This window comes from Brachycentrus maculatus, unplaced genomic scaffold (genome assembly GCF_059751285.1).
Source record: "Brachycentrus maculatus isolate JH-2025_06_01 unplaced genomic scaffold, ASM5975128v1 h1tg000566l, whole genome shotgun sequence".
Taxonomy (NCBI): Eukaryota; Metazoa; Arthropoda; class Insecta; order Trichoptera; family Brachycentridae; genus Brachycentrus; species Brachycentrus maculatus.
The window spans coordinates 975,001-1,001,264 of record NW_028281308.1 but is presented as its reverse complement, the minus strand read 5'-3'; the positions used below and the strand labels follow the sequence as shown (position 1 = coordinate 1,001,264).

Genomic DNA, 26,264 nt, shown 5'->3' with positions numbered 1-26,264 from the left:
TGAACACAGCATGTAAATGTGAAATAAATAAACCTTTAAAAAATCAAACCCTAATCAACACCCAATGGTGCATAGGGCACTGCGTCATCGCGACGCAGTATTATCTTGATCGTTAATGGCATGAAGGCAAGGTGATCACTCTTGCGCTTCAGGGACCAGGGTAATATTTTTTATTTTATTTAATTATTTAATATTTACAGGGTAGGTAATATTAAATAAATAAATTAGAGTGTAAAATCACTAATATCTATTTTAACCCCCCTGGGAATCGAACCCAGGACCTCCAGCACGGTAGCTAAACACGCTAACCATTACGCCATGGAGGCGGAAAAAACAATACACGACACAAACCATTTTTTTTTTCGGACACTCGTTTACTTGTTGGACGTTGCTGTTTGATATCGACGCGCTTGCTTTCGGTAATCCCGTTTTGAAAAAAGGTATCGTATGTTATTTTTTTTATAATCTACTCTAAAAATGAGGAAAATATACTTTAGTTGTATAAATATATGTATAGATCAGTGGCGTGCCTAGGGTTTACCAGTAAGGCAAGCCCTTATTTTTCAATTTCGTGAATATAAGACGTACCTATAATTTCTTCACTTCTTACCATTCCCAGTACAGTAAGCCCCCAAAAAAACATTATAAAGATAAACAATCTATTGTAATCTCGGCTATTCACGGCTAGATGATTCCAGTACTACGAACAATAATTTAAACGATAATTTAAAAACAATCATACACTAACTATGTATTTTTAATCATTTGATGCAGATTTGGTAATTTGTATTCGGAGTTGTTAGGCAAGCCAAGCTTATGGGCTTCTATGGAAGTACCGCCACTGGTATAGATATACATGTTATTGGATCGTCGAGATGTGATCTTACCACTGATAACTTCATGGCCGCGAAAAATTGTTTACATGCGGCGACACTTGAATTTAAACATGTATAATAAAAACAGGACGTTTTTATATTATTTTTAAATTCAACCGGATTTTGTCAGTAATATCCGAATTTCATTAATAGAGGTCCGTTATATCAAGGTTTTACTGTTTTTTTATCACGAGGAATATCGGATTTAACACACTCCACATTAGACGCGAGTCGTTTACGAACGACCGGTTCTTAATGATCCGTTCGTACATTGATTCAGTGATTCAAGAACCGGATTCTATTTTCCAGTAAATCCTTTTAACGGGCATAGAAAAAATTCACATTGTCGTCGCACTACCTGAGTAAAATCAAGAATTAAAATCATACACCTAAGTAACTTCACTGCTAACTTAGAATCATTGAAATGTATAAACTCATGCCTCTAGCGAGATAGCGAGTGTTTTTGCCTAGAATTTTCACTCATGAATTACATGAAATTATAGTAACTTTAAACATAAAGAGTAAATCCACTCACAAGTAGGCATAGGCTATGAAACTTTTAAAGTTGAAGCCAGAGTAGGGACATGATAAACGGTGTTGCATAAGCCGTAGCTAGATTTCAGAGTCACTTGGACGTTAGGTAATTAAAAAAAAAAAAAAATTCACATTGTCGTCAGATAGTGTTTTTGCTTAGAAATTTTCATTGAAAAATTACAATAAATTATTGTAACTTTCACATACAGAGTAAATTCACTCACGTTTATAAAAATATGACCAAAGATTCGCAGTTTTCTCGCAGGGGTAGGCAAAGATAATAGAGCGCCACACCAGTCTGTTGTCTTCACAAAAATCTTAGCCTCTTCCACATGCATGCATCTCCTCATACACACCCGCCAACTATTGACCTGACCACTCCCAAGTATAATGATTTACTAATCTTCAACATGAAAGTTTTCCTCGGTCTTCTTCTGCTTCCATTATCACAACATAGTCTCATAAATGTGTCTTACTATTCTTTCATCACTCAATCGGTTCACGTGCCCAAACCATGTCGACTCACCTTTATAAATTTTATCGATAATGCTTATCTCGGCCTTGCATTATTTCCTCATATCCAGTGATGGGATTTTAAACTTTCAATAACCGGGTTGTTATCGTTAAATATTTAAATCTCCTTCTGGCCCTGTTATAGAAAGAAAAACATTGTTTACATATCGCATTTTGAACGGGACCGTCCCGTTTTTAGATAGCCTGCACAACAACATTTTTTCATATTTATATAATGTATTCCTCTTATTTTCTTTATCAACATTCCATTTCTTTTTATTAATACATAAAAACTATGACAAGCATATAAATACATAAAAACTACACTCCTTTCAAGAACGTCATAAATCAAAAAACTTGATTTTTCAGGAGAACGTTTTTAAAGTTTAAAACTATAATACAATGTATGAAAAATAAATATCAAGCCATTTATTCAAGTTTTTTCTGTGCAACAGATTTTTTAAGGTAAAACCTGAACATTTTTTCTCCATTTGAAAAATATTTAGTATATTTAAAAAAATAATTAAACAATACATTTTCTTCAAAATGCAAAAACAACACTTTCTGCCCTGTAGCGGGTAAATATTAAGTTAAAAATACGCCTCTTTTGCTGGGATATAGTACATTTTCTGGGCATTCCGAAAACATGCGCAACTGAAAATTGACGATTTTTGATTTATGACGTTCTTGAAAGGAGTGAGAGATATACATTTTTGAAGCGTATATCTTTCACGATATTCTTTTTACTACGTGTAATAACTTAACTGAATTTTCCCAGTATTTTTTTTCTCTTCATGAGTTTCAAATATTTTTAATTATAATAAATAACGTAGCGGACCAAGTGAACCGAGCGTGATCCGGATACATGATCTCAATCGGAATCTTGTGTGACAACAAAGGGTTAAGGATCGGTTCGGCGAACCGTAAAAAAAATTTAGGCACCGGTTCTAGCGAACCTGTGCGAACCGGCTGACTCACACCAATGCTTATATCACCATTCGAACATCTATCAAACAACGTTTGGCCGCACATTCGTCAACCCAAATTGTACCCCGGGCCGCATCGATGACTAAAATTTTCCCAAGGGCAGCATACAGACATTAGAAAAAAAATCATAATAACGAATTTTATACTTATTGATTTTTTGTAAGAATTATAAATAATTTGAATGCAGAGTTAATCAGAAAGTACAATTAGAATAATTGTAAAGAAAAAAAAGATTACTACGACCAGATGTGAGAAGAAAACACACACTGAACTAACAAAAAATGCATTTGTATTTTGTCCGCCTCCGTAGTGTAATGGTCAGCACGCTCGGCTACCGTTCTGGAGGACCCGGGTTCGATTCACAGGGGGGGTAAAATAAATATGAGTGATTTTTTCGCTGTAATATTTATTCAATATTACCCTGGACTGGTACCTGAAGCGGAGGACTGACCACCTTTCCTTCATGTGTAAACGATCAAGATAACACTGCGTTTATATGACGCAGTGCCCTATGCACCATTGGGGTGTGGATAAAGGTTTTATTATTAATATAATACACATTTGAAAATTTTTAACAATCACAAGTATTAATTAGGACATATAAATCAAACAATATTTAAAAAAATATTTTAAATAAAACCAATTTATTGATGGCCTCTCAGTACGAGATTTGAGTTTCTTTTCGCTAAGTAAATTATTCTAAATCTATCAATGAAGTTGCACACCTTAACTGGTTTTCGAGATTTCTTTAAATCGGCAATGCTGAAGAGCGATCGAACGGATATTGTTCAGAGCTTTTATAACAACATGTAGCTTAGCTCATAGATAATACTAGACACTGGCGTACCTTGGGTTTACCAGTAAGGCAAGCCCATTATTTTTCACATTCGTTAATACATGATGTGCCTATAATTTCTTCACCTCATATTATTCCCAGTATAGTAAGCACCCAGAAAGTATTATAAATATAAACAATGTATTGTAATCATTGTAAAAATATGCTAACATGTAACTTTTGTAAGGTATAGCCATCACCTTGAAATAAAGAAAATGTTCACTATATTAAAATATCTTCCTCAGATATTAACCATAACCAATAAGTACCATCACCATATAATGGCATGCATAGAGTTTAATAATCATGTAAGCGCACCATAATTTAAAAACAGTAATACATTAATTACAGAGTTTTAATCATTTGGTCTAGATTTAGTCATTTTTATTTGGAGTTGTTAGGCAAGCCGGGCTTTTGGGCTTCTAGGGAAGTACTGCCACTGATACTAGAGGGCATAAGTTTTGTTGATGCATCAAACCGTGTATCACAAATATATCACTGGTTTAAAAACATATTCTTCATACATGGCCGCGGGCCGCGGGTTGGCCACCCGTGGTCCATATGAAAGTATGAATCCACATTAGATTAAAAGAAGCTTTTAGATTTGGCTGTGGTGTACTCGGCTGTCCAAACTTAAAACACAGTAGGGGACATTTTTTTGTAGTACGTTTTTTTTTGCATTTCTGGACTAAGTAGATTCTACTTAGTCCAAAAATGCAAAAAAACCGTACTTCAAAAAAATGTCCCTTACAGTGTTTTAAGTTTGGACAGCCTTGCTGTGACGCCGACAAAATGAGACCATTATCCTTTATAGAGAGCAAAGTTCAAATTTAATTTCATTACTTTTGTAATTAAATTAAAGTAACACTGTGCGTATATAATGGACCATTGTCAGACGAGAGGAATATCTAAGTTAACATACTCAACCTATAAAGGATTGTATTAGACTCGCGAAGTGTTTATGACAGCCGATATAATTCATATTTTCATTCATCATTTTCTTTTGGAAAATACGCCTTCGAAAAAACGTTATTTTCGTAACTAGGCAATGAATGACGTCACAGAAACGATGGACTTATTTTAATGTTGGTGTCATTGCTAAATTATTGGCGGCTCTATTTGTTGATGTCTATGGTCCCCTCATATTTGTTATACGGCAGCCGAGCGTGCTGACCATTACACTACGGATGCGGAGAAATAAATACAAAAAGAAAAAACAATAACCCATATTTAAATTTTACCTACTCTACATTTTACCACTTCTCAAATTTACCACAGCTTAAAATAATTGTACAACTATTTAATGATAAGTTTATCGTGGGGTTGGTGATAAAAAAAACCCTCCCCTCTATAGACGAGATTTTATCGACAAACTCTTGTTTTTAGCTGACGAAAATAACGAATGACAGAATAGAAGAAAAGATCTGTCGTTCAATTGATCGGGTCTCAGGGATCGGATCATTCAAGTAACACTGATCCAATGACTCGGTTCTTTTGACTTATACACTTCACCAGTAATGAGCAACCTATTTTTTCAAGTGAGTCCAAATTCTAAGCACTTACAATCGATCTGTCAAAATGATTTGTTTTGACAAACTTGCATGTTGAACAACTGTTTGTTTTCAGTAGTCCACCAATACGAACGCGTAGCGATCTTTATTGTTATCATTATTATTATTTTTTTACTTCTAATACTACCATCACGCCATTTCCCCGATGGGGTAGGTAGAGAGGATGGAACGTATTAAGTAAGAACAGTAAAATATTGCTAGTTCTATGGCTTTAGTTTATTCTATATATACAAATTAAAAGTAGTTCTTGTGAGTGACTTTAAGGCGATATTTACAAGCACAGAATTCATTCCACCGTTGACCACCGAAGAGGTCACATGTCTGTTCAGGCCCGATTAAAAAAAATGTATATTGGATATTTTTTGATTTTTTAAAAGTAATGTAGAATTTTTTTAAAGTTTTCTTTTTATCTCCTTACCTTTCAATAACTCTTTTCTTTTGAAAACCATATAATTATTTCGAAGAAAAACTTATTTTTTTATGCAAAAACTGTGTTTTAAGAAAAAAAAAACAATTACGCAAAATGTTACCTGGATTTAGAGAAAATTAAGTTGCGACTTGACGAATACTGGGCCTTAAGGAGAGTCTAATCTAGAATGACCACACGGTTTGCGGGATGTAGTTGTCACCACTGTCAGCAACATACTAACACTCCTTACAGAACGCCACACTCTTCTGTCCTGACATACTCCTAGCTTCCTTCACACCCATACATCTAGTCATACATGCCCTCCGATAACGTAGACTTTCTAAATGTAAGTATGTATAAAAATATCTTGATGTACTTATATATATATATATATATATATATATATATATATATATATATATATATATGTATATCCATAAGTTCTTCTCATAAGGATTATTCTCCCTACGGATATATATATATATATATATATATATATATATATATATATATATATATATATGTATATCCATAAGTTCTTCTCATAAGGATTATTCTCCCTACGGATATATATATATATATATATATATATATATATATATATATATATATATATATATATATATATATATATATATATATATATATATATGTATATCCATAAGTACATCAAAATATAAAATATTCAAATATGCAAACGATTAAATGATATCGGTATTAATTTAAATATTAATAATTAACTTAAATGACTATTGTATTAATAAAGAATCAGAACGAAACGCCTCGGTAACGGTTACCTTATACACCAGAGTTTTACAACCATTTCGAACTCATTGGCCCCTAGTAGATTTTTTTTCAGCCACCCACTTTTTGTCGTGATTTCAATATATTGCTCTAGGCAGCGGTGGGCTGCAGGGGGCTCGGAGGGGCTCGCGCGAGCTCCTTGTTAAATTTGACTTGGGCCAGCAAGCCCCAAGTTAAATTAAGAGAAATAATTATACTTAAATCAGTAATGTACCTACTATTGAAAAAAGTCATTTCTATATTTTGTCATTTGATGTGCTCATTAAGTATTATTTATTATTTAATTATTATGTATTCTGGATAGTTAAAACAAAATTATACACCTCCCCACCCCTTCGACCCTCATCCCCACCCACGAGCCCCTCGTTACAAAATTCCCACCCCATCCTCAAGGTGACCAATATTTTATTTATTAATTTAAACTTCTTGTACAGAAAAGAAATAAGTACACTGACGGGCTTGTTGCTAAATAGTGATATCTTTCAACCAACCAAAAACAGACTAGTGATATTGGTCAAAACGTTCGACATCTTTAATAGCTGTTTGCAATTAGAGGGTAGAAGTACTTGAACATAAAAAAGTATAAATTACAAATTGATGATAATAAGGATATAAAAATCACAAAAAAACACATTTTAGACACTCACACAGAGAAATTGATTTAAATGTAAAACAGTATAAGTACGGAAAGAAAACACACAAGTATGTTTTAAATCACATTAAAAATCTGTTCAATCCTTATTTCATGGGTCATTTCTGTAATGAAACGAATACATCCGCCGAAGTAAGAAAACTCATTGGATAGGATTTTAATGAGACTGAAAATCGATGAGATTCAAGCATCTACCTTTTTGATTTTTAGTATTTTTCTTCTTTGTAAAATAAGACGAGATGAAAAATTTATATAATTCAATTGAACGATATGCAAGTTCTTTATTCGTCTTTCATTTTTCCCAACCTTTAAAAGACGCTGCTCCGACAACACTGTCTGCAATTATTAACTGCATACAAATGTAAACTGTAAATATTTTTTTTTCTCCCTCATACTCTTTATCATCTCGCTACTTACTCACTTCTAATGGTTTGAATATTAAACCTAAAAACTAAGGATAGTTTTTCTACCGTAACTGATCATACCTTTTATCTTATCGATTACGGTTCGGTACACGATAAGGAGGTGATAACCCAAAGACGTTGACCAGAATGTTAAGTTAAGTACTCTTACTCTTCGAAACGCAATGATTCGATATTGTCTATGAATAATATTATTGTCTACGTATTCCCATCGGTGGCGACGCGACGTGCGCACGCTTACAGTTAATTATCCTAATAATTTTTAATTGAACGAATAAAACCTGTAATAATTATATATTTCACTGTAGGAAACTAGTGGTTTGTTACGACAGTTAAAGTTATTGGAAACATTAAATGATTTCCCCCAACTAACGACAATCAATGAAGATAGTTGTAGCTGTCAAAATTGAAACAGTGAACGTTCTAACATTTCAAAGTATAGAGATGTAGAAAATGGGGAGATGAATCGTGACAACTGAGGTGAGAAAGCGTTGTGTGTGATCACTTGCAACATGCATACAACTTTTCGAAATTACATCACTAAAATTGTCTGTCGATCATGGGTAGAATGGTGAATGCAATACAGCGTATAAGGGACTAAAGCTTGGCCTTGTTAGGTCGCCATCCAAATAAAAATAATTATACTACAAGTAAGGTAGGCTAGGCACTATTTGTGTATCTGTGTGACATGTTCACTACTGCTAATATGTTTATCATCATGTTCTTTTCTTAATTCAATTCGTGTTTTCTATTTGCAGGATACATGATTTTTTTCTGCCAAAACTCGAGTCGTTTGAAACACAGATGGAGCCTACTTTAGCTCCTGTCAAGGCTGAACCGGGAGATGCAGAAGAAGATACTCTCCTTCTCTCTGCTGGAGAAGGGGCACTCGTCGAGGGATACTATATTTTACGACATTGTTACGTTGACTTGTCATACCCGGATGTTTCTATAATCAAGGAGGAACCAGGAAGTGGTGACGACACTCCCCATACTGGGGAACACCTCAACGAGCCAGCTATACCGGGGGCTGCTACTGATCTACATCACAAATTAATATCTAGCGATATTATGTTCCTAACTGAGATAGATATTGATCTTCCTGATATAAAACAAGAATGCGCGGAATACTCAAGCAGAATGGAAGCTGAATCTAGTAAGTAACATTTTGTTATGTGAAGTAAATTATCTCCACAATTATGTCGCGGTTTCAGAGAGAGATGCCGAACATAGCGCATTTTATTGCTGGAGTTCCAAATTGTTTTTGTTGTATAATCAGGTAAAACAAAAAAACATGACATCGTTTTATTCGAACGTCGACTAAGAATTTAAATCCATTTATTAAAAAAAAACTGGTAACCCTTTTATGTGTCTTAGGCGAGCAAAAATCCACATTTATGATTAATTTTAATTTTTCTCCGCCACCATTGTTTACTATTGGTGAGCAATGTGTAAGATTATTGAATATAAGAAATCCGGTTAATCACTACCTTGAAGTGAACGAATATTTATTTTTTACAATTTGAACGTTTGTACCAAACAATCTCTTCGCCAAGTTTATTAATTATGTTACGAAAAATACCTGATAAACGTGACGCGTCTTCTCTTTTCAATCTCGATTCTAGTCCAATTATTGTTTATCGAATTTCGGCAAACCATGTTACAAAAAAAACAAGAATTCCTACATTTCTGAGGTTCAAATCATTCTGTTGGCTCACATATTATATTTTGTAAGGAAATACATTCATGACCAGAAACCTTTAGATACTCCAACAAAATTTTTGTAATGCACTTTCATAAAAATATATTTTGTCCAATAAGGTACACTGCAATACATATTGTACATACATATGTACAAGCCCCCTTTTCCTCGAGCGACTGCCTGTGTGTGTATCGGGAGTTTTTATTTTATTTTTGAAATAATGGAAAAAATACTGATAGTTTAAGTTATCGCTATGCAATACTGGTCGCGGCCCCCTTATTATTGGAGTCTATCCACTTACAAATGATGCGAACAGCACCATAGTGATGGAGGTGAAGAGAAAAAAAATTCCGTATTTTTGTTGCTGTTTAGTTTAGATTTGGGGCAATATTTATTTTTGTTTTCAGATTTAACGAGAAGTGATAAAAAATCTTCATGTTCAGAGAATTTAGAGCACTCACTTTCTAACGGTGTTGAAGAAATGACATCATCGTGCTCAATGAAACAGAATCTAGGATATCATATGTCAGTTCATACAGGGAAGAAACCTTTTTCTTGTTCAGAATGTGATTATAAATGTTCACGGAAAGGGGATTTAATGAGGCACATGTCAATTCACACTGGTGAAAAACCCTTCTCTTGTTCAGAGTGTGATTATAAATGTTCACAGAAAGTAAATTTAAAGAGCCACATGTCCATTCACACTGGTGAGAAACCCTTCTCTTGTTCAGAGTGTGATTATAAATGTTCATGGAAAAGGTCTTTAAAGACGCACATGTCCATTCACACTGGTGAGAAACCCTTCTCTTGTTCAGAATGTGATTATAAATGTTCTCTGAAAGGGAATTTAAAGAGACACATGTCCGCTCACACTGGTGAGAAACCCTTCTCTTGTTCAGAGTGTGATTATAAATGTTCATGGAAAGGGGATTTAAAGAATCACATGTCCATTCACACTGGTGAAAAACTGTTCTCTTGTTCAGAATGTGTTTATAAATGTTCAAAGAAAGGGTCTTTAAAGATGCACATGTCCATTCACACTGGCGAGAAACCCTTTTCTTGTTCAGAATGTGACTATAAATGTTCACAGAAATGGTATTTGAAGATTCATATGTCCACTCACACTGGTGAGAAACCCTTCTCTTGTTTAGAATGTGATTATAAATGTTCAATAAAAGTGTATTTAAAGAAACACATGTCAATTCACACCGGTGAGAAACCCTTCTCTTGTTCAGAGTGTGATTACAAATGTTCGGAGAAAAGAATGTTAAAGAGGCACATGGTAATTCACACTGGTGAGAAACCCTTCTCTTGTTCAGAGTGTGATTACAAATCTTCGGAGAAAGGAATGTTAAATAGGCACATAGTAATTCACACTGGTGAGAAACCCTTCTCTTGTTCAGAGTGTGTTATAAATGTTCAATGAAAGGGTCTTTAAAGAAACACATGTTCACTCACACTGGTGAGAAACCCTTCTCTTCTTCAGAATGTGCTATAAATGTTCACAGAAAGGGAATTTGAATATTCATACTCACATTGGTGATAAATCCTTCTCTTGTTTAGAATGTGATTATAAATGTTCAAAGAAAGGGTCTTTTAAGATTCACATGTCCACTCACACTGGTGAGAAACCCTTCTCTTGTTCAGAATGTGACTATAATTTGGCCGCTTTCTCGACAACTGCTTGCCTCTACGGAGGACGGAGTATCAACTTAGTCTTACATACTCAGAGTTGGCAAAGGATAGTGATCTTTTGTGCCTGCAAGAATAATGCAGAAAACTATGAAATCCAGAACAACAAATTGTAGACACGTATGCAATTTGTCGATTGTTCTGGTGATGCCTTATGGCATGCCTATACAGGCCGTTTATTTTTGTCCTCAAAACGGCACGTGTACCAATTTTTACATAGCAGTATATATAATATATTCAAGAAAACACGTAGTTTTTCATAGTTTTTATGTATTAACAAAAAGAAAAGGAATGTTGACAAAGAAAATAAGGGAATAAATAATATAAATATGAAAAAAATGTTGTTTTGTATTTTTCTAATGAACAAATTTTCATGAACAAAAGTGGGTTTGCTTTTAAATAAGAATGGTATTCTTAGCAGGATTAAAAAAACCAGGATGGATCAAACAGAACCAATATAATACTATAATACTTGTGCGCCACTTTAATCCTAATTTAGGTAAAGTAAAGTCTGTAGTACAATCTAATTAAAGCTGGTGAAACATCGGAAATTCTTACAAATCACTTATGCTCTGTCCTTTAGGAAAACGATTCGAACAACAATGCAGTTAGTTGGTTTTTGTGGAAATAACTGCAACACTCACATCGGTAGTTTGAAAAGAGCAGGGAGAAAAAAAAGCTCTCAGAAGAAACCCTTCAGGTACCAGTCCAGGGTAATATTGAATAAATATGACAGTGAAAAAATCACTTATATTTATTTTACCCCCCTTGGGAATCGAACCCGGGACCTCCAGAACGGTAGCCGAGCGTGCTGACCATTACACTACGGAGGCGGACATGCAGAATGCACCATTAGGTGCGGATAAGGGTTATAAGTAAATTAATATAGTTTTTAAAATTGTTATTTTGTCAGCATCTTGTGAATGTTAGCGATATTTTGAACGCAGTGAACGTGTTAAAGCATAGAGGGTACGTACATAATAAAAGTACATCACCTGTCTACGTCTTTTGTCTATGTATTTTGGATAGTGACTCGTGACGTGTTGGTGCAGTTATAAATCGTTATGTTGATTGTTTTACTATTCGGACTAGCAAAATTCGGCTACTGAATTTTCGGCTACTAAGTTTTTAGCGTAAGCGAACAATACTTCAATCATTAGAAATCTACGTGACATATTAACATAATCAACAGTCAAAATTATAATCAGAGATAGTAATAGATAATAACCATAGACAATAAAATATTTTAAGGCCATAGGACATAAGTAGTTATAGGTACTTAGGTACAGGAATTATCCAGTAGTAAGTAAATTATACAACTGATTGGAATAGTAGTTTGAAAAATAGATGGATTTCGCTTCAGTCCGCATTAAGACTGAGCCGGGAGTTGCAAAATTGGATACAATCAAAAGTGAACCAGAGCCTGCTATAGGCAATAGCGATGGAAAAATATTGCATTACCCTGAAAAGGAGGAGGCTATTTACCCGGAAATTCCCATCTTCAAACATGAGCCGGAAACTGATCGTGCTAAGGAAGAGACCATAACCGAGGATTCAGTACCGGGGACCAGTACTGGACTCCATTACTGCTCCCAGCCGGAGTCCAGTAAAATGCCAATACACACCGACATAGATTTATTTTATCCTGACATCAAAGAAGAATGTTTGGCTTCCTCCTGCGATATGAAAGCCGACCCTAGTGAGTAACACTGTATTCCTTAATAATTTCAGTTAGATTCACAGTTAGCGGGGAAATTCGTGATACTGTATTAACAAAGTACTTGTTCGTTATTATTTTGTCAATTAAATATATTTAAATAATTTAATAGGTATATTATTAGATTAAAACCAATATTTTAAGCTTTTCCACTTTTTTTATTTGACCAGCGACCGGGTTTCGTCGTTACCGACATCATCAGACTGGTCAGTCATGATGTCGGTAACGACGAAACCCGGTCGCTGGTCAAATAAAAAAAGTGGAAAAGCTAAAAATATTGGTTTTAATCAAATAATATATTAAAAATGCAATTCCATCACGAAGTGCCAGTGGATAATATAAATCTAATAAATAATTTAAATCCAGTATTTCAAATACTTGAAAGTGGTAAGGTCAGTAGTAGGTAATAACAATAATAATAATAAAAATAAATTTGGATAACTTATATAGCGCCATTTTCGTAAAAAAATACCTCAAGGGCGCTTCACGGTGAATTCATTGGGGAAAATATTATATTAAAAATATAATATTAAAAATATTATAAATATAAGAATAATCGGCAGGTATGTATGTATTGGGAGATGCATGAATGTGGAAGAAGCGAAGATGGATTAGTGTGGCGTTCTATTCTCTCCGCCTACCCCTGCAGAGAAGCGGCGTGATGGTTATTTAGTTATTTTAAAATATATTCCATTTGTTTTCAGAAACGCAGAACAGCAGAACAAGACTAGAATATTCAGTGAACATTGATAAATCATTATCCAACCAAATCAGAAAACTAAAGTACTCATGTTTAGTATGTGAATATAAATGCTCACAAAAAGGACACTTATTATCACACATGTCAAAACACACTGGTGAAAAACCATGCTCAGTAGGTCTATATAAATGTTCAGAAAAACACGTTTTAGTAGCACAATTGGGGGAAAAGCACAATTCAAAACGACCATCATCCGGAAGAAGGCGAGTGTCTGACAATCCCACTCGACTTACAGCTAGACATTTCATTTCTCCTGTGCCTCCAACCCAAGCAAAAGGAAGCAAAACACAGCGCAAGTGTCATGTTTGCAGACATACTGTAAATAGAACAAAACAAAGAAAGGACACGAGATACATGTGCCGTGAGTGTGATGTGGCCTTGTGTGTATACCCATGTTTTACGGAATATCACACAAAAAAACAATATTAGGTAATGAAAAAATGTTATGTAGATCAGAAAATACTACTTAGTAGCGTATGAGATTGCGCAAAATAAACATCCTTTCTTAACACATTGACTGCCAGTGTCAGCCACCGTTGGCCTACACAAGGCATTTGAATTTCGTCTTGTTGGCCATTGGAGGATGACAATTTACACCTTATATTGTCATATAAAGTCAATATAAGGTACAAAGTGTCAGCCTTTGTGGCCGACGAGACGCAATTGAAATGCCTTGTGTAGGCCATCGGTGGCTGACACTGGCAGTGTGTAAATATAAAAAAAAACTTTTCGCTTAAAGAAGACGAAGTGTGGAAAATAATTTAATAATAAATATTCCTGTATCTTTATTCAATTCTTTATTTTAGTGCTTTCACACAAACAGCATGGTAAGATTAACATATTGATTAACATATAATAATTGTATCTTTATTCATCATGAAACACAGATGGCGGTAAGCAAAAGTTTATCTTAATTTTTTCCAGAAATATTACCTGAGCTTGTAAAACCGATGGTTGACAACCCATTTAAAAAAAAACATCGATGATTTTGATATAAAACATGTTTACTGGTGTTACCGACAACACGTAGTCGCACACGCAGTACTGGGATAACGCGACGCGTCTGCCGAAGCCGGCCTGGCGTTGTGAGGAGCAGGCATGCTCCCGCATCTCTACTTGTCCGGCTGAAGCTTGAACAGTATATAGTGGCCCTAACAAGGGCCTTTGTTTTCGCTTCGGCCTACTAGATACCCGGCTGAGGTACGGGTAACAGGAGCCGAAATAAACAGAGCCTACATACTATCAAGTCAACATCACAAGCCCTGATAAAGGCTTTCCAACCTTCCTTATTGATCCGATGAGGCTAAAGACTGGAGATTTGTGTAATTTTGAATGTTCTTGTAAGGCGCATTTAAAATTTAAACGATATCATACACTGAAGTGAAGTCAATTTCATGTCCTGAGTGTTATTTTACTTGTAATAAAAAATAAAATTTAAATCAACAAATGTTTACTTATACTGGTACGAAACCATTTTCATGCCAGAGTGGCCATTACTTTAAAGTCACTTTATAAAAGTTTTTATTATTTTTATTTAAAAAAAAAACACGTTTTTGCACACCGGGGTGAAGCATCTCTGAAGAATCATCTGAAGAATCTCATGCACTGATTGCGATTTTCATGTACACAGGCATCCAAACTAAAGAAACACATGTTAACACATACAGGGAAGGCAACATTTTAACTCCAGGGTGTGAAATCAAATGTATGCATGCATGACTCGAATTCAAAATTTCATATTTTAAATCTACCATGTAAAACAACTTTCGTGCCCAGATTGTAAATTTAAATGTTCTCGTAAGGTGAGCTTGAATTACACATGATAAATCAAACTGGTGAAAATCCAATCTCGTGTGCACACTGTCAATACAAAAGCGGTCATAAATCACATTTGAAAAAACACAAATTAATTCACATTAAGAAAACAATATAACTACAAAACGAATGAAGAATGAAAAAAGTTCAAACACAAAAAACTTAACCCTTTGGCTACCGAAATCCAGTATTGGCTTTCGGTTCTCAAGCGAAAAAACCGGATCTGACAGATCTGACGTAATGATTAATCAAAGTATCAAATACATTTTGGACAGTATATTAGGGATTTCTTCAGGGTTGTGAATTTTTTTTTATTTGTTTAATTTTTTTCCAATAAGTTGCACATCGATATTTATTAAAATGAAATGATCATTTATTTCTTACATTACAATATTACAAAAATACTCAAGAAAAACAAGGAAAATAATGTAAACTAAACCAATATTGTTCCCGCGAAAAGTAAGTTGTGTAAAATTGTGATATTCTTCAAAAAGATAAATTTTTACGTGTCAAGGTTATAATTCACAACATGCCATAAATTTATACAAGTATAATATATACCATAACTATTATTTTATTATCCCTTAATTACTCACAAACATTTCAATACCGGATGTGGTCAATTAAGTCGGGAAGCCTTTTGATTTTCTATACTATGCATCCACTGACAGAAATACAATTTCACATGCACAAGAAATCATAATTGTCCTCAATGTGCAAGCCCGAAAATATTTTCCGTGTCATACCTTGATATATTGCATAATTTGGGTGTTTAAAATATTACATTAAAAATCGTTTTTCTTCCCATTAAAATATTCACTTCTAGGCGCGCAGATAGATCATTTGTTCGTTATCAGACAAAAAAAAAAATATAATAAAACGACGGCGGGTTTCTTCAAAGCCTAACCTTTCTTTAGAAAAATATATTTTATTATTTCGAATTGTAAAATAATTTTGCTTCGGAACAATGACAACAGACCATCAATGTTTACGATGGGTAAGACCGGCAATTAAGGGAATTTTCGGCCGTTAGGAATAATGCATTTCGTCGGCCGCGTCTAGGGTCGTTAAAAACGGGCTGACCCACGGACCCAAGGCTACGATCATAAATATTATGCCGCCTTTGTAACTACCCTCGCGCCGCCTCTCGGGAGTGGAAGGCAGAGAGAGGATAGAACGTCACACTACCTTGTCTAACTTCCGCCATCTTTCCTTGTACGCGTCCATAAGGCACTCCCGTGTGTACTGGCAATACATATGGATGAATAAACAATAATAAAAAATAAAAATAAAATATATATATATATACATCACGCTCTAAGTTCCATTTAGGAAACTTGAAATAGCAATTAAAATTGAAAATTAAACTTTACATTAAAATCAACCTTGTCAGGAATCGAACCTGAACTTCGAGTGGTTGACAAACGCGTCAACCACTACTCTGAAAGGAGTCTCTATTAATTCATTATTTTATGTAATAATTATAAGTTAATCTAGTTATCATAATCAGTTAATTAAGAATCAGTTAGTTAATAATAAGTCGTGATATAATTAGTTTTGTTAACTTTTAATTATTTGTAAGTCTATAACTCGGTTACTATTAACTAGTAGTTGTGGACACCATATGCTCCACCTAGGGAGCAGATATGGGTTTAAGATTATAGTAAGTAAGCTACGATAAGATTATTCTTAAGTTAACTAGGGTAAAGAGTAAGCGAGAGGGGTAGTACGACCCTCTTGCTTTAGCAACAGTAGGGGTAGCACGCGAGCTGAAGACGCCTCACCCCAGTCGACGAAAAATCCCCGACCGCGCAGGTCGAACGCGCACGCCGTCGCGCTCGGCCCGAGCCCAAACCCGGCACTTCATCAGCTAAGTGCTCAGCCGCGAGGAGAAATCGTGTGAAGTGAAAAGTGTTCATTTCTCCAAGACACGATGTAGCCAGCACTACAAGGCCATCTTCCAGCCGCGAAGATGCCTCATCCCTCATCCTTCACATCGAGGAACGCCAGATTCCTTCCAACAGCGAAGGAACTGCTCATCTAGGACGTCCGCCGTCCACCCAGGAACACTAGATTCCTGCCCCTCCAGGAACACCAGATTCCTGCCCCTCGAAGACCGCCCAGCCTACAACCTGTGGCCGTCACGCCCAACGGGATTCCACAACCCCGGAGCCGTTCATGGCTCATAACTGTGGAACAATCTCAATCTTCGTTACGGTGTTTCGTTAAGTGAATCTGTGAACAAGACATGAGCTAGAAAAGTGAACTTTGGACTGTGTTGAGGACCTTTCGTTTAGTATAAGCTATTTTCTAAGTGTTGTAATCTAGGGTAAGTCATTTTAATAATATGTCTACGTAATCGATTAAACCAGGTACATGAAACATTCAAGTTTTAATTATCCTTCCCCCTCTTTTACCTTTATCTTGATTGTAATTGTATTCAATTCGATGCATACTTCCTCCGGGCTCAAATAAACAAAGATTAAATTCATTCAGATTAGATTTTAACAAGCGCGATATTAATATATTGTACATAGCGGGGTAACACGGTACACGAGGCTTCCTTTTCCGCGGATAATCGAGTTCCCGGAATTCGTATTCGCCGCCATGCGAGAACGATCAATGGCGATTCCCCCCCCCCATTATCTCTCCAGAACGTAGCCGTCAGGATGATTTCCCTCCGAAATTATCGATCAAACCCCTTCTCTATGTCCGAATAGCAATCCCGAATAATCAGAGTGTTGTTAACCTACAGTCATAGTGCTTGCCTAAATGCATAGAAGGTACCTATATAACAAAAGTTTTGAAATTACCTGTCTACGTCCTTTGTCTATGTATTTTGGAAAGTGACGCCATTATAACTCTCCCGGGACGTGTGGCGCAGTTACATATATCTCGTTATCAGGATGAATAAAGCTTTCTTTAATTGTTTTACTATTCAGACTAGCGAATTCCGGCTCATGAATAAGTTCTGAGCGTAACTGAAAAATCCTTCAGTCATTGGAAATCTATCGCGTGACACACTAATATAATTATCTGTCAAAATTATAATCAAAGATAGGCAATAAAATATTGTAGGGCCCTAAAGCATAGTGTTACAGAAATAATCCAATAGTAAATAATATAATTGATTGAAGTTGTAGTTTAAAAAACAGATGGAGCTTGCTTCAAAATGCATTAAGACTGAGCCGGGAGTTTCAGAATTGGATTCAATCAAGAGTGAACCAGAGGCTGCCATAAGCAATAGCGACGGAGAAATATATCATTACCCTGAAAAGGACGAGGTTATTTATCCAGAAATTCCCATATTTAAACATGAACCGGGGATTTATCATACTAAGCAAGATACCGTTACCGAGGATCCAGCACCGGGGACCAGTACTGGACTCCAGTACTGTTCCCAGCCGGAGTCCAGTAAGATGTCAATACATACTGACATAGATATATCTTATTCTAACATTAAAGAAGAATGTTTGGGTTCCTCTAACCATATGGAAGCCGATTCTGGTAAGTAACACTGCATTCCTCAATAATCTGTTAGATCCACAGTTGCCGGGGAAATTTGCGATATGAATAAAGTACTTGTTCGTCATTATTTTATCAATTAAATATATTTAATAAAAACTTCTTCACATGGTATGAACACAATATTTTCTATGTAATCGCACTTTTAGAAAACTTGTTTATAACATTTTTAATAATATTAGCTTAAAGAAATTATACCAGATTATAAGTGTCTTAACTTCTATTGTTCTTTTTATATGAAAGAAGATAGAAGTTTGAGCTTTCCAGAGCTTACGACCTGGTATTTGGTTGGCTCTAGCGATCACTTCGTACATTTTATAACGTTTACCATTCTGCCCATTATCGAATATCCATATTGCATTAATTTATTACCTTCCACGTGCGGGTATACTTTGATAAAGATTGTTTGCAAAAGACAGATTGGTGTGGCGTTCTATTATCTCTGCTAGTTAATATATTCCATTTGTTTTTAGAAATGCACAACAGCAGAGCAAGGCCAGAATATTCAGTTAACATAGATAAACCATTATCTAACCAAATCAGGAAACTGAAGTACTCCTGTTCAGTATGTGAATATAAATGCTTACAAAAAGGACACTTAACATCACATATGTTAAAACATACTGGTGAAAAACCTTTCCCATGCTCAGTATGTCAGTATAAATGTTCAGAAAAACATATTTTAATGAGACATATGATAACTCACAGTGGTAAAAAAACATTTTCATGTCCGGACTGCCAATATAAGTGCTATTTTAGGCATGATTTAAAAAAACATATGTACACTCATACTGGAGAGAAACCTTTCTCATGTAGCGAGTGTCAATTTAAATTCGCACAAAAATCGAGTTTGAAAATTCACATGTTAACTCACACTCGTGACACACATGAGAAACGGGAGAAACGTTTCTCATGCGCAAATTGCCAAAACAAGTTCGCTGATAAATCGAGCCTGAAATCACATATGTTCACTCACACTGGGGAGAAACCATTTTCATGCACAGAGTGTCATTTGAAATTTTCGAAAAGATCGAATTTAAACCAACATCTCTTAACTCATTCTGGGGTGAAACCATTTTCATGTCCCGAATGTGAGTATAAATGTTCGTGGAAACGGAGTTTGACTTCACACATGTTAACTCACAAAGAGAAGTCGGTCTCATGTCCAGAGTGTAAATTTAAATGCAGGAAAAAAACAAGTTTAAAACAACACATGTTTATCCATTCTGGGACGAAACCATTTTCATGCGCCACATGTAATTTTGAATGTTCCCGTAAGGCGCATTTAAAATTACATATGATGATTCATACTGAGGAGAAGCCAATTTCATGTCCCGAGTGTGATTATACATGTAAGAAAAAATCAAGTTTAAATCGACATATGTTTACTCATACCGGTACGAAACCATTCTCATGCTCAGAGTGTCCATTTAAAACCTTTTATAAAGAGATTTTAAAAACACACATGTTTACACACACCGGGGAGAAGCCATTCTCTTGCGCTGAGTGCGAATTTTCGTGTACACAGAAATCTAATCTAAAGAAACACATGTTAACACATACTGGGAAGGCACCATTTTCATGCCAAGAATGTTAATTTAAATGCTTGCATGAATCGAATTTAAAACTTCACATTTTAATACACACTGGTGAAAAACCATTTTCGTGCTCAGAGTGTAAATTTAAATGTTCTCGTAAGGGGAGTTTAAAATTACACATGATGACTCATACTGGTGAGAAGCCATTCTCGTGTGCACATTGTCAATACAAAAGCGCTCATAAATCACATTTGAAAAAACACACATTCATTCACATCAAGAAACTAATGTAATTGGAAAACGAACGAAGAATGAACAAAGTTAAAATGTTGAAAAACAGAGTTATGAGAAATTGCTTACTAAATAAAGTAACACAACAGTGAGCTAAATGGATAGGCCATAATAAAAAGCCTGCTTTTTACAATTGCGGAAGGTATAAACTACAGAGGACAACCCCGCTTAACCTATTTGAAACAAATTATCTCTGATATGCGTTGTAGCGGATATGCCAAATATAGGATACGGATTATGCATGAAGACTGACCATGAAAGAAACAAACCAAGCATCACAAAGATTGTAACCCAAGAAGAAGAAAACGTTAATCATAAAATTCTATCTCCAGAGACAAACGAAAGTAGGGAGAATGTTTTTATTGTTTTGTTCAACAAATTGTACGCGATACAGAGTGACATAAATTTTCGTGGAAATATCACTCCGATAAAACTTGTTCAAATCTCGCTCCAAACCTATTAAATTATTGAAGCCGTGTTTTTTTTCTACATTTTAGTATAAATGCATTTAAAAAAAAGCAGCAATTTTCACCGGACAGGTTTTTAATGAGATGAAAATTTATGACCTTCAAGCATCTGTTTTTTTAAAAAAACAGCAGTCCTTTACCAAAGAAAAACCAATAACAATTGCACTTGTTTCAATGATCGTATTCCATTTTCGTTTAAGCTACGAATGTTTACTGTCTAGTTATATATTGATAAAATAAATGTAGGTTCGTAAAGCTCGTTACATTCTCACTTACCTATTCCTAATCTAACCCCAGAAACACCTGGCCTCGACAATACTTCCTGGATAAGACGCATTCTCCTTTTTACTTGATTTGATTTTTCAAAAGGTAGATAAGAGCTGTGAAGTTATTATTTTTGTTTTTGAAAGTATTTATAATAGTAGCGGTAATGCTAGATATTAAAAAAAAAATAGGATTTCGCATGTAAGAGGAATCATAGTTTTATCTGAATTCCCAAAAATATTTGCTGTATATAACGGCTTTAACGGTACTTACCTAAGTTTAGACTACAGCTAGTCACTAGACTCTAGTCTAAACTTAGGTAAGTATTTATTCTTTGGTTTGATGTGTAGGCACCCTCTAGTGACTAGAAATTACAAAGAATTAACATCACATGTCTATGTTTTCTGGCGAGTGATGGTCTTGTGACGTGTCAGTATATATTATTGAATTGAGCGTTTACTCTTTGTTAATATTCTGGCTACAGTATTCCCGCCCATGAAGAAGTTTTAAGCGTAACTGAATAAGCATTTAATAATTGAAAATCTACCTAATGATATTCTAATAAAATAAAATGTCAAAATTATAAACAAAATCAAACCAAAGGTAATTCATATGCGGTAAAATATTGGTCTACGGCCTTTGAGCGAAATGAGTTTTTACAGGAATTATCAAGAATTTAAATTTTGAAAACAAATGGAAGCCGCCGCATCGTGGATAAAGCCTGAAACGAGAGTTGTGGAATAGAATACTATCATGGGTGGAACAGTCTCATATAGGCATTAGTGATTGGGAAATTTTGCATTACGGTACAAAGGGGGAGGTTGTTTACCTGGAAGTTCCCATCATCAAAAATGAACCGGGAACTGATCATACTAAGGAAGAGATCATAAGCGAGGATACAGTGCCGAGGACTAGTACTGGAGATCAGTACTGGGGATTGTCCAGCAAGATGCCAATGCGTAATGACATAGATATTTCTTACGTTAAAGAAGATTATTTGAATTTCTCTCGAAACATGGAAACTGACTCTAGTAAGTGGATAATACATTAAAATCTGTATTAATTGAAGTCAGACCCTAAGTAGTCTGATATTTTCGTAACACTGAACACTCCATTATTTTATCAATTATAGTTTATAAAAAAATATTAATATGAAATGAGTACAATATATGTTATTATGAGCCGCTTAGATAGAAGATAGTTGCCAGGTCGACCCCTGGCATGGAAATTTCCATCCGTCTGGCTCGACCCCGTGGGTCCTTTCCAGACAATGGCCCGATACCTGAGCTGACCGTGACTTCGAGCTTCAGGTATATTCGTTGCAATTTGTTAAACAATGTTTATTTAAAAAAATAATAATTTACTTTTATCTGTATCGCAACTGAATTTTCGGCCAGACTAAAAATGCCACACATCAAAGTAAATCATAGAAAAACACATTAAAAACATATATTAAAAAAAACCCCCATGAACTACCATAATTATCCAGTCTTTCATAAATGTCTCCTAAACTGTACAAGTAATTTTAAATGAATCCTTAAAATTTTACCAAAAACCTTTAAAAAAAACTATCAGAGTACTCAAATATTTGGTTTAAAATCATATATAAAAATCTGAGCACCAAATGGCTTGCCAATACTTGTATTTGTATCTTGATTCATCTCGCCTTAGCGATATTCTGAACCACACCGGTTATCGGGCATAGTCGGGAACCGCTAAAACAGAGTTTAGATCTCAACACTTTCATTGATTTATAAACTACCATAGCCAGTTTTTATTTAACTAATTAAGCTTTTGTTATGGAATTATAACTATAACATTAATATTATTTAAATTTTATTTTAAGAGAAAATGACACAAACACAAAATTATTTTATATATAATCAGAACTTGAGTATTATGGATGACTAATCGTGATCTCCAAATAATGGACTGTCACTGAATGATGTATTTACAATTTTGTATTGTATATTTATACAGTGTTGATTACATTTCACTGTACACGTTACTGACGTCAAATCAATTAAGAAATACAGTATTAAATATTACATATTATTTTAGTTAACCTCGGGACAAGCAATAGTATTTGACAAATGATATTAATTATTGTCTAATTACACAAGAATGCATTTACTTGTTCCGTGGGATTCTTCTAGTTGTAATTGGTGTACAGTAGTGGATTTGGAAATATAATTATATAATGCAAGTATTTATAATTAGGTACGTGTCGTCACATAACACTTTAAATAAATAATATGAAATATGTCATCTTTCTAAGACTCATATAGACTTCTTTATTATTAGGTATTTGGAATTAAAGAACATTTAATTTGTTTTTAGCAAAGGAGAAGAGCCAAACAAGAATAATACACTCAGGAAACACCAAATATTTTTTTAATACAATCAAAATACTGAAGTATTCATGCTCAGTATGTGGATATAAATGCTCACAAAATGGACACTTAGGAAAACACATCTTAAAACACTCTGGTGAAAAACCTTTCTCATGTTCAGTCTGTCAATATAAATGTTCCGAGAAACACATTTTAACCAGATATATAATAAATCATAGTTGTAAGAAACCATTTTCATGTCCGAATTGTTAACATAAATGCTCGTTTCGGCATGATAAAAAAAACACATGATCACTCACACTGGAGAGAAACCATTCACTTGCGAAGACTGTCAATTTAAGTTTGTACATAAATCGAGTTTAAAATCTCACATGTTGACTCACATTTCAAATAAATGCGTGAACGTTTTTGTGTGCAGAGTGCCAAAATAAGTTCTCACTTAAATCGAGTATGAGATCACATATCGCTCACTCCTTTCAAAAACGTCATAAATCAAAAAAATTGATTTTTCAGAACGATTTTTGTTTAAATATAATACAATGTATTAAAAATAAATATCAAGCGACATGTTGAATTTTTTACTGCGCAACAGGTCTTTTTAAGTAAAACCTGAAGGTTTTTTCTCCATTTAAAAAATATTTAGTATATTAAAAAAATAATCACATAATAAAAAAATAATATAATAATAAGTTGTTTTTGCATTTTGAAAAAATGTATTGTTTAATTATTTTTTTAAATATACTTAATATTTTTCAAATGGAGAAAAAACCTTCAGGTTTAACCTTACCTTTAAGGTTCAATAAGTGGCTTGATATTTATTTTTAATACATTGTATTATATTTTTAAACATTAAAAACGTTCTCCTGAAAAATTAAGTTTTGTGATTTATGTCGTTCTTGAAAGGAGTGAGCGATATGTTTACTCATACCGGTACGAAACCATTCTCATGCTCAGTGTCCACTTAAAACCTTTTGTAAGGAGATTTAAAAAACACACATGTTTACACACACCGGGGAGAAGCCATTCTTATGCACTGAGTGCTAATTTAAATGTACGCATAAATCATTGTTTGCATGAATCGAATTGGAAACACCATGTATTAACTCACACCGGTGAGAAACCATTTTCGTGCCCATAGTGTAAATTTAAATGTTCTCGTAAGGGGAATTTAAAATTACATATGATGACTCACACTGGCGAGAAGCCATTCTCGTGTGTTCAATGTCAATATTAAAGAGCTCATAAATCACATTTGAAAAAACAGATGTTAATTCACATTGCGAAGTTAATTTCAAGATTATCTGCCATCACGTCTTGGAATGAAATAATTCTAAATGGACTCGTTTTATAATAATTAAAGTTCATATACAAGTATTCTACTTTACAGCACTATACCAGATGCTTATAATTAAAAATAAATTATTTTTGACATTGGTATTTCGGTAACTTTCCACTTGGGAGAGCTTTATCCACGTTCGTTCAGCGCAAGCGAGTTCCTACGCTGTTAGAGTGTAGCTCCCCCGTCGATGTTCCTTTTTCGAAATGGTTCAAATATATATATATATATATATGTATATATGTATATATATACATATATATATATATATATACATATATATATATATCCATATATATATTTATATATATATATATATATATATATATATATATATATATATATATATATATATATATATATATATATATATATATAAATATATTATATACATATATATATATATATATATATATATATATATATATATATATATATATATATATATATATATATATATATATATATATATATATATATATATATATATATATATATATATACACATATATATATATATATATATGTGTATATATATATATATATATATATATATATATATATATATATATATATATATATATATATATATATATATATATATATATATATATATATATATATATATATATATATATATATATATATATATATATATATATATATAAATATATTATATACATATATATATATATATATATATATATATATATATATATATATATATATATATATATATATATATATATATATATATATATATATATATATATATATATATATATATATACACATATATATATATATATATATATATATATATATATATATATATATATATATATATATATGTATATATGTATATATGTATATATATACATATATATATGTATGTATACATATATATATATATATATATGTGAACATTTGTAATTACACTCTGAACAAGAGAAGGGTTTCTCACCAGTGTGAATTACCATGTGCCTCTTTAAGTTTCCTTTCTCCGAACGTTTGTAATCACACTGAACAAGTGCCTCTTTACCATGTGCCTCTTTAACATTCCTTTCTCCGAACATTTGTAATCACACTCTGAACAAGAGAAGGGTTTCTCACCACTGTGAGTTGACATGTGTCTCTTTAAATTCACTTTATGTGAACATTTGTAATTACACTCTGAACAAGAGAAGGGTTTCTCACCAGT

At 33.7% G+C, this 26,264-nt stretch overlaps 2 protein-coding genes and 1 long non-coding RNA gene across 4 annotated transcripts in view; 2 read left to right on the top strand and 1 right to left on the bottom strand.

The window, feature by feature from the left end:
* Nucleotides 1–11,993: 11,993 nt before the first annotated feature.
* LOC148301424 (uncharacterized) lies at nt 11,994–14,920 on the top strand. Of its 2 annotated transcripts, XR_015838793.1 has the most exons (4): nt 11,994–12,695; nt 13,418–13,996; nt 14,179–14,300; nt 14,398–14,920. It is a non-coding gene; the product is annotated as an uncharacterized LOC148301424 (long non-coding RNA). The 2 variants fall into 2 exon arrangements; XR_015838794.1 differs by lacking the exon at nt 14,179–14,300 and having other exon boundaries at nt 11,997–12,695; nt 13,418–13,902.
* Nucleotides 14,921–18,150: 3,230 nt separating this feature from the next.
* Nucleotides 18,151–21,364, top strand: LOC148301423 (uncharacterized). The gene is made up of 2 exons (XM_088273287.1): nt 18,151–18,795; nt 19,287–21,364. Exons 1-2 carry the CDS (start codon nt 18,444–18,446, stop codon nt 20,408–20,410), a joined length of 1,476 nt encoding a protein of 491 aa, XP_088129413.1. The 5' UTR covers nt 18,151–18,443; the 3' UTR covers nt 20,411–21,364.
* Nucleotides 21,365–26,051: 4,687 nt separating this feature from the next.
* LOC148301422 (uncharacterized) overlaps nt 26,052–26,264 on the bottom strand; it is a 4,558-nt gene continuing 4,345 nt past the window's right edge. Inside the window, exon 3 of the mRNA XM_088273363.1 lies at nt 26,052–26,264. This exon is cut by the window's right edge and continues 2,141 nt beyond it. Coding sequence (XP_088129489.1) covers nt 26,052–26,264 — 213 coding nt within the window.